This window comes from Doryrhamphus excisus, linkage group LG2, assembly GCF_037039965.1.
Source record: "Doryrhamphus excisus strain RoL-2023G ecotype Guam linkage group LG2, RoL_Dexc_Guam_v1.1, whole genome shotgun sequence".
NCBI lineage: Eukaryota > Metazoa > Chordata > Actinopteri > Syngnathiformes > Syngnathidae > Doryrhamphus > Doryrhamphus excisus.
The window spans coordinates 21,613,031-21,622,874 of record NC_136358.1 but is presented as its reverse complement, the minus strand read 5'-3'; the positions used below and the strand labels follow the sequence as shown (position 1 = coordinate 21,622,874).

Genomic DNA, 9,844 nt, shown 5'->3' with positions numbered 1-9,844 from the left:
GAACATTCTGGGGCTTCTGGTTACAAGCCTTATAAGGGGCAACAGGGCCCCCGATGTCTGCTATTCTTAGGCCACCGTCATCCCCCCATACCCCCCTTCCCCTCCTCTCACTTATCAGGCAAGAAACCCACCTTTATCACTCAAATACTGTATACATTTAACAGTGCTATTATGTCGTATTTTTTGTTTTTCAGACAGAAAAAGGAGCTTGTCCCGTGTGTGTGTACGTGTGTGTATTTATGTACATATGTGTGTAAGGCGTGTCACAGAATCCCACCTACCGGAGCTCCACCCCACCCCTTTTCCAGCCCCGGTGTTTGTCCCCGAGAGAGGCAAGGGAGCACAGTGACGCCTCAAGGCCTGACGGAGGAGCAAGCTGCAAGGGGGGGTGGGCTACACGAGCGCAGCAGAAGGATACCAGGGCGAGCACGGTCTGCACAGGCCCGACATGAGCACGTACACTGTGATGCTGAACGGCCCGGCGCCGTGGGGCTTCAGGCTGCAGGGGGGGAAGGACTTCAACATGCCGCTCACCATCTCCAGGGTAAGATGTTGTCACTCAACGTGACACCCTAAAATGGTACTTGAATGCATCATTGAGTGGCATGGATCTGGGCTAAAACCCCTCTGAGAAGTTATGTTGTTATCACATTTTTTACCCCAGATTTAGCTTTTTTTTTAGTTGTCTTGTGCATAAATATCCCTCGGCCTCTCAGGACCGTACCACAGTGCTGTGTGCATGCATGTGTGTGTGTGTTATGTGGCCTTTAAATCACTTTCATCAACAGCCATTATGGGTGAATTAATCAGCATTAAGGTGGTTTGGCCCACTTTCACTGATCAGTAATTGTGATCTTGCAAGATCTTGGATGCTTTTCCAGCTTTTGCTTTAAATAGCGTCAGAATGGCACAGGAAATATACCTAATGAGCTGCTAACCCGAATAGGAGGTGGATCGTCATTGTCCTGGAAAAGTTTGGCCCCTGATTGATGGTCGCTTTTAAAGCCAAGCTATTGTGTCCCTGATCCTGGACTTGATCCTGTGGCTGGTATTTAAGTCCCCCGATGGGTTCTGACGGGGTTTTGACATAAAATGCTGCCACCATTGAACGCTGATGTTTCCGCTAAGTAAAGAAAAGCCAGGATGGATTTTCCTTTTTAGCGTCTTGTTAGCCGTGACACTTTGTCATCATTACAGAGCATCTCCTCAGGACACTTTCTTAGCATTTGGTAGCTTCGTTGAGAGACAACAGAACAAAAACACCCACAGGTTGTGCTTCTTGCAGTTTTAACTTGATGATTTGGAAATGTGTGAGTCCCAAAATCCCATTAAAAAAGGCAGCAAATGTAAACAGTAGCAACGAATGCGAGTATTATTTGAGAATGTAATCAATGAGTCCAGAATGATGCATTTTGCCGGATGTAAATAGAAGATTGAGACAGGAGTGAATGTCAGGAGCAGGTGTGTGTGTGTGTGTGTGTGTGTGTGTGTTTGTGTGCGTTTGCGGAGGAGGGCGGAGGGCCTCCAGAGGGTCATGCATCCCACAGGCATCAACAGCATTACTTATTTTTAACCCTTTAACGAGTTGACTGTAAACTTAGATCTGATACTGTATGTGGAAGTGTGTTGTTTCACGGCTTTAAAGGAACAGCGTGCAAAAAAAAAAAACAACACAAAAAAACGTCTTGTTTTTCTAGTATCTAATAAGTTAATGAATGATAACACCTTATTAGGTGTTAGTTGGCATCTGAGGACAGTAGTAGTAAATGTGGTCGTTTGTCATCAGCCCTCTGTGGCAGCCATTTTGATTCTTTGTTGTTGTTGTTAGTTGTATGAAAACTACGCTTTTTAGTCATCTAGCTATGAAGCTACTTCCATATAAAATATAATTAATGTAATTATTGGCCCTATATCAGTATCGGTGGATATCAGTATCGCATTATTTCCTGATCCTGAAAACCGATATTTAATTAAAATGTAATATTTATTTTAAAATGTTGTACAGAACATATATGTATTCATTCCACCACAGGAAATAGGTTTTTCCTTCCTGCAGCTGGAAGACTCTACAATAAAAACTGCTCCAAACATTCTGTACAATAACCATGCAATAAACCATGCAATATACCTGTTCAACATGTAGATGACTGTATATACGGTATATTATTTCTGATTTGTATTATATTGTGTTTTTGCACTTTATCTGCTCCTTTGTGCTTTGTACTGTACTCTTGTGTGTTGTTACACATGTTACACATACCGGTATTGGCTGATATCAGTATTGGAACTTGAGAGTTGGACAATATCGGTTTTCTGAAAAAAAAGCTTAATTAGTGTATTGTATTGTTTAGTGTTGTAGTCCTTGCTGTATTTATTTTGAACATATATTTAGCTGCTAATGTGACGTTGTAGTAATAGAGTCTTAAACAGGGGTACAAGTACCACGAGTAGTACTCGGTCTCCATCTAGTGGTACTCTGGTACACCAGACATGTTTTCTTAAATGTGTATAGGTATGGTCAAATATATGTATGTATATTTGTAATATGTATGACATAATCACCATCAGAGCGCATGACCAGCATGGCCAGCATAGAGCAGCATATGTTGTGTTTTCGTGCTGGTCATGCTGGTAGCTGGTCTGGAGGACCAGCGTACCAACATGGAAACACAATGTATGCTGGTCTATGCTAGTAGCTGGTCTATGCTGGTCTGGAGGACCAGCGTACCAACAAGGAAAACACAACGTATGCTGGTCTACGCTGGTAGCTGGTCTATTCTGGTCTGGAGGACCAGCGTACCAACAAGGAAAACACAACGTATGCTGGTCTACGCTGGTAGCTGGTCTATTCTGGTCTGGAGGACCAGCGTACCAACAAGGAAAACACAACGTATGCTGGTCTATGCTGGTAGCTGGTCTATGCTGATCGGGAGGACCAGCGTACCAACACAGAAACACAATGTATGCTGGTCAGACCAGCATACCAGCTTGAAAACACAACGTATGCTGGTTTATACTGGTAGCTGGCCTCCAGACCAACATACCAGCACAAAAACACGACGTATGCTGGTCTATGCTGGTAGCTGGTCTATGCTGGTTGTTGTGTTTTGAGTTACACTGATCTCGAAGGCGTGTCTACACGGCGATGACTCATGGGGCCTTCATAGTCATAATGATAATCAATAATTACACTTTTGCGTCCACAAATGTTTGCTGAGGAATGTGCATCAACATGAACTCCCTACACCCCCACCCCACTTCCTCCTAATAGATAACCCCTGGTAGCAAGGCGTCGGGCGGCAGCCTGTCCCAGGGAGACATCATCTCAGCCATCGACGGCGCCAGCACTGACGGCATGACTCACCTGGAGGCCCAGAACAAGATCAAGGCTGCCACTGCCAGACTCTCGCTCACCATGCAAAAGTAAACAACAATACGGCCAACAAACCAACACGACACTCACGTACAATCAAAGTGCATTTTTAAACACTTTAAGTTGTTTCATGGCTAGATCCAGGCGCCCCGCACCCGTTCCCACAGCCACCCCCAGGATGGATTCCCCCATGCCTGTCATCCCCCACCAGAAGGTATGGACACAACATTAGGTATACCATCTAACGCGAGGCCACATATGAAATGTAAATGTGACCACTGCAGTCATTTATACAGTTATGTTGTTCATGTTGCTGACAATTATTTCATCTCCAAAAGGGGGGCCGTGGCATTTTCATGAGCTTGTTTGCTATCGTGGAGACAGGGATCTGACCATTTCTGAGCCTGGTTACATAATAATGAAAATCATATGAGTGAATTTAATCTCATCACAAACTTTAGGTCATCCTGATGATTTTTCTCACTTCCAGTATGCATTTATCTCCAACCATTTTCAAGCGACAACCGTTTGAAATAGTAATATCAAAACCAAATATTTTCTTGAAAAAACTCAGGCACCTGACTTAATAACTCAGGTTAATAATGAAAGGTGAGTTTTTCAGGCTCAGCATTAATTGATTGTAATCTGAGTTGGAGTTAGAAATGTGCCATCAGCAAAAAGTTTCCGGCATATTTGCGATGGCGTTGATATACATGAGAAATAACTTTGGGCCTGGTACTGATCCTTGAGGTATACCATATTACATTGTAATAATTTGTTATTATTTCGATGTATTTATTTTTAGCAAAATATTGTGATTTACAGATCAATGAATATTCCTGCTATTATCAATGGCTTAAACACAGTAACTTCTGAGTGGCTACATTATCATTATTGTTGATTTGGCTGTAACAAACTCCTTTCTACGAGTCAAACCTCTGCAGGTGGTACCGGAAATTTTCTATACTAGATGGGCTTGGCCCAAAAGAATAAAATATTGAAGAAGATGCAAGCATTCTTGCATTTTTCGGATGGAAAAAATGTGGAAACCTCGAGTGTTAAGGCTCCAGGGTGCAACAGCAACCCTGTTTACCTTTCATTCTTTTTCTAGAAGAACAAATACTGTACTGTAATCTCTCAGGAAGGGTGATATTTGGTATTTCGGAGTTACAAAGTGTTGGAAAAAAAGATAACCAGCACACACGTGTGCCTATTTATGGAGTGCACACATACAAAATACCTGACAGGGGTCCAGGTGACAGAATAACACAGTGGAGACATGCGGGGTCATTTGGACAGCTTTCTTTTACCAAAATGTCAGATGACCTTTCCAAAATGGTTGAAAGGCGCTGATAAGAAAAGGGATCCAACAGAGGCTGTTTGTTTAAATAACTTACAGACGATACTCAAGCAAGTGCAAAGTTGCTGTTAGTGTGCACAAATCGCAGCATGATGGGTTGAATCAGCATATGCTTGACTTTCTCCTTTTTGTTCCACTTTTGGGTGACATTTTAGGTGGAATTTGGAGTTTTGAGTAGTGGATTTGATGCCGAGGTTATTCAAAATTCAATAAAAACTGTATATAAAGCCACTTCATAAAAGCATTAAAATTTGATTTTTTTTGTTACATTTTCCATTCATGATTTTAAATGTCCTACTTTTCATATATTTTTAATATATTTAAAATGTATTTTAAATATTTTTTATTTAACTTCTATAAATAATTATATTACAATATAAAAAATAAATAATGAATGTAACAAAAGTACTTCTTAATTTATATCAATTCATGCATAAAGACATGTTTTTTAATTAATAATATATTAAGTAAATGTATTTAATAAATGTATATATTTTTTATGTTTAGAAAGCTCTGTTATTTATGACATGATGACTAAATTACTATTATTATTTTTAATAAATTGATGGAATACATTATTTTGCATTTTAATTCCCATTTTTTAATTTTGCCACAAAAACTGAATACCTAAAATTGAACAGTGGCTGCGTGAGGTTGTCCAACGCACCCTAAAGAGGCCTTTCGGCATAACCTCTCACGTGGACCTCTCAACTTGTCCCATCCAGGTATCAGGGGGTGTGGGCGGTTCTAAAAGGGGGTGGGGGCATGGATAAATCGGGTGTCGGGGCACGTGCTCGTCACAGGCACGCCACATGATGATGGAGTATCTGGCCTTGCAGCACCGCTTCATTGGAAGACACGGGCGCTGGCAGCTGTCCTACACACTAATGGAGATACGGTGTCCCTGCTTGTTTGTGTGTGTGTCTGAAGTGGTGGTTTGCACCACTTCACCTACTTTGTTGGCTTGAACATCCATAAAGCATAAATGTCATGGCGGCTGCTCTCCTGTCTGCCATAAGTGGATCAGGTGGTATGTGTTGGTGCAGGTATTTCGAGCTGTTCCAGGCTATTTGTATCCCCCCCCCCCCCCCGCCAGTGCCATGTGATAAGAGTCCCCCCCTGCTCTTGTCAATCACACTCAGGGATACAGAAGGGCAGGAAGGGAAGTAATGATGGAGGATTACAGCGTGTTGGATAGTTACCGCATATTGTGCCGTTGTTGTCGCCGCATTGCTCACGTCTCAACCTCTGTGTGTGTGTCTGTGTGTGTGTGTGTATTGCAGGTCATCGCCAACACAGCTGCCAAGTCAGTAAACTGTCAGCCTGTTTGTATAAAGTGCATGGAGTGATGCAGTGAAGTGAATTGTAGCATGTCACTTTAATGAATGACTGAATTCACCCCAGGTTGGCTCCAAACTGCAGTGTCTCCACAACCCCGAGGGGGGCAGTATAATTCTAAATACAAAAAAGCCTTAAAGGGGAACTGCACTTTTTCATTCACAATCCTTACGTGAAACATGAACACATATTTCTTTCCCCTTTCTGTGCATTCTAGCAAGAGAAAACTAGTTAATATGAGCTCGCTAACAATGGACGTTATGGGAAATATCTATTTTGACACTAAAGCCCTCACTAAAGAAACTCAAAAACATGCCGGTGTTCCATTTACATACCTGACTTGTATATTAACCAAGCTACAGCCATATTATTATTGTAGCAACAAACATGAAAAACTATATCTTGTGGACTAACATCGCTAATCGCTAGTCTCGGAGCCATTCACAGACGGAAGAGTGGATAGCTAGCTCTCATTTTCGCTACAAAGACTCAAGATGCTCGTTTGCCATCAGTATTTTTTACCGGAGGACTGGAGCACACGTCTTGTGCTGGAAGACACAGCCATCCCAATGAAAGCATTGACAAAGCAAAGACATTTTAAGTGTTATCACTATATCTATTCTGTAGAGTAGTGTTTTAAATCATCAAAATACAGCAACTATTATAACATTATTATAACAACTATTACATGTTATCATCAGTGTACGTGTTAATGCATGATCACAGCATGTACTGTTTATCAAATGACAACCTTTTTTTTTAAGAGGGCTTCATAGTCGAAGTAGGTGTATCCCAATGACAGCTTTCTTAGCTAGCTCATATTAACTTGTTTTTTCATGTTATAATGCACTTCATTGTATTGTATTTATTAATATTTAATTTATTACATACACAAAAAATAATAATGTAAGAAATTTTATGTAAAAATTAGATATAGTCCTTGTGCGTGTAGCAGCATGCAGCTAAAAGTTAGATCAGGTCAATAATTTACTTTTATTTTGTAACAGTATACAGTGAAAAACTCCAATATTACCAAAAAAGTGGTAACTTTAAAATCATAAATATGTAGTACTGCAAGAAAAACGTAACTAATATTGAGCATATATAGTAGGCCATGATCATTTATCATTTATTTATTTTCATTATATATACATTATATACATTCATTTAAAACCAAATTTCATTTCATTTAAAAAATGTGACATTCGAATGAAAGAACAAGATAGTGTAAAAAAAGGAAAAAAAGAAAGACTAACGCCATGTTTGTTGAATGAATAAGCCAACATCACCATCTATCTGCCATCCGCATTATGACACGTGAACCTAAATAGTGATGAGCGCTTGTTCATGTTAATACTATGTCCTTAAAGCTTGGAGTACACCCCCAGCTTCAACCCCATCGCCCTGAAAGACTCGGCCCTGTCCACCCACAAGCCCATCGAGGTACGGGGTCCCGGTGGGAAGGCCACCATCGTCCACGCCCAGTACAACACGCCCATTAGCATGTACTCGCAGGACGCCATCATGGACGCCATCGCCGGCCAGTCACAGGCCAAGGGACACGACGGGTGAGGTGACGCTGGTCAAATTGTGTCAACGTTTGCTTCTTCTTGTCCATGTCCACCTTTCTGATCATTCCATCCCTTCTCACCTCCCCCATCCCCGCCTGGTCAGTGAGGAGGCGGGCTCCCCCTTGGCGTGAGTACACCACATCTTGCCTCCTAACACCTCCATATCCAACTTCCTGTCCCGAGTGCCTAACAGACGTATGCACGCTCCCAAACACTAACGCTTCTTCTCCCCACCCCAGGGGCGTTTTGCCCATCAAGGACCCCGTGGTGGACTGCGCATCCCCCGTGTACCAGGCAGTGATTCGGCCAGGCGACAACACCCAGGACTTGTCTGAGTGGGCCCGCCGTGCCGCCAACCTGCAGTCCAAAAGCTTCCGGATGCTGGCCCACATCACTGGAACCGAATATAGTGAGAGCGCGAGCATATCGAAGCACACAAACCAGCTTTTGGAAACCCAGGAAAACCTAACCTCCTCCTTCTCTTTGTTAAAGTGCAAGACCCAGATGAGGAAGCTCTGCAGAGGTCGAGGTAAGCGTCATGGCATCCATCCGTGTACCCTAAATGCCCTGCATGCACATAAATAAAGCGGGGGCTTTACCCTACTTTTTTCTTGGCCGCCACGCAGAGAGAAATTTGAGTCAGAGATGCGAGGTCCTCGCTTTGCCAAGCTGAAGAACTGGCACCACGGACTGTCTGCACAGATCCTCAACGTCCAGGAGTAAAAAAAAAAAAAAAAAGAGGAGAGGAGAGAGGAAGGAAGTAAGATAAGGGGACATGGAGCAATATAAAAAAACACAAGAAAGCAAATGAGGGCAAAGAGGAGGAAGAGAAGGAATGTGTGTTGCTTCTAGACGCGTAGAACGTGAGATGTTATTGTTAGTGTGACAATGCTATTCATCATGTATGTTCATGCCATGTCTGCTGCTATGTTCCGTCCCCCTGTGCTGCACCACAGAGAAACTCGCAGTACGGAACCTTTTTAGCCTCAATAAGAAGTTTAGCTGGGTCAAACACACACACACGCATGCACACACACAGACATTTTGACATGCACAAAAACAGTATGTAAAGAAAATGCACTCAAACTATACTAATGTCAATGTGAATAAATGTTTTCCTAAAACCACACAGCCGACTCATGCTGCATCCAGCAATCAAAGAAATCTACACACAACCTACAGTTAGGTCCATAAATATTTGGACGGACACAAAGTTTTTCTCATTTTGGTACTGTACACTACCACAATGTATTTGAAATGATATAGTTCAGATGTAGTTCAAGTGCAGACTTTCAGCTTTAATTTAGTGGGTTGAACAAAAAGATTGCGTAAAAATGCCAGGAATTAAAGCAGTTTTTAAACACAATCCCTTCATTTCAGGGGCTCAAAAGTAATTGGACAAATTAAGTAACTGAAAACTAAATGTTCATTTCTAATACTTGGTTGAAAACCCTTTGCTGGCAATGACTTCTTGAAGTCTTGAACTCATGGACATCACCAGATGCTGGGTTTCCTCCATTCCAATGTTCTGCCAGGCCCTAACTGCAGCAACTTTGAGTTGCTGTTTGTTTGTGGGCCTTTCTGTTCTAAGTTTAGTCTTTAACAAATGAAATGCAAGCTCAATTGGGTTGAGATCAGGTGAGTGACTTGGCCATTCAAGAATATTCCACTTCTTTGCTTTAATAAACTCCTGGGTTGCTTTTGCTGTATGTTTTGGGTCATTGTCCATCTGTATTATGAACCCCACCCTCACCTGCATGGAGAGCTCTTTTCTGTTGTCTTCACAGCAAAATCTTCCGAATGCAAACACCACACCTCAGATCAATTCCAGGCCTTATATCTGCTTAATTTATAGTGATATAATGAATGCATTTCCCAAACCTGTCCATGAAATAGCCTTTTGGTCAATTGTTCAATTACTTTTGGTCCCTTTAAAAAGAGGGTGGCCGATGTTAAAGAGCTGAAACTCCTAAACCCTTCATCCAATTTGAATGTGGTTAAAGCTGAGAGTCTTTATGTCCATGTCCATTATATCACTATATTTAGAGTAAAAGGGTAAAAAACTAAACTTGTGTCAGTGTCCAAATATATATGGACCTAACTGTATTATGCTCATTTTTCGACCCTTTGTACTGAGTTGTGGACTCCTATACAGCTACACACAATAACCAGCACAGAAGATTTTCTAGATCTGCCAGAATC

General features: G+C 41.8%; 1 protein-coding gene across 2 annotated transcripts; it reads left to right on the top strand.

Moving 5' to 3' along the window:
* The first annotated feature begins 310 nt into the window (after positions 1–310).
* Positions 311–9,351, top strand: ldb3b (LIM domain binding 3b). Of its 2 annotated transcripts, XM_078788540.1 has the most exons (9): positions 315–544; positions 3,272–3,423; positions 3,512–3,587; positions 6,017–6,039; positions 7,442–7,639; positions 7,746–7,769; positions 7,882–8,051; positions 8,135–8,171; positions 8,269–9,351. In XM_078788540.1, the coding sequence occupies exons 1-9, from the start codon at positions 449–451 to the stop codon at positions 8,363–8,365; spliced, it is 873 nt and encodes a 290-aa protein (XP_078644666.1). In that variant the 5' UTR covers positions 315–448; the 3' UTR covers positions 8,366–9,351. The 2 variants fall into 2 exon arrangements, with proteins under 2 accessions (XP_078644672.1, XP_078644666.1); XM_078788546.1 differs by lacking the exon at positions 7,746–7,769 and having other exon boundaries at positions 311–544.
* Positions 9,352–9,844: the final 493 nt, after the last annotated feature.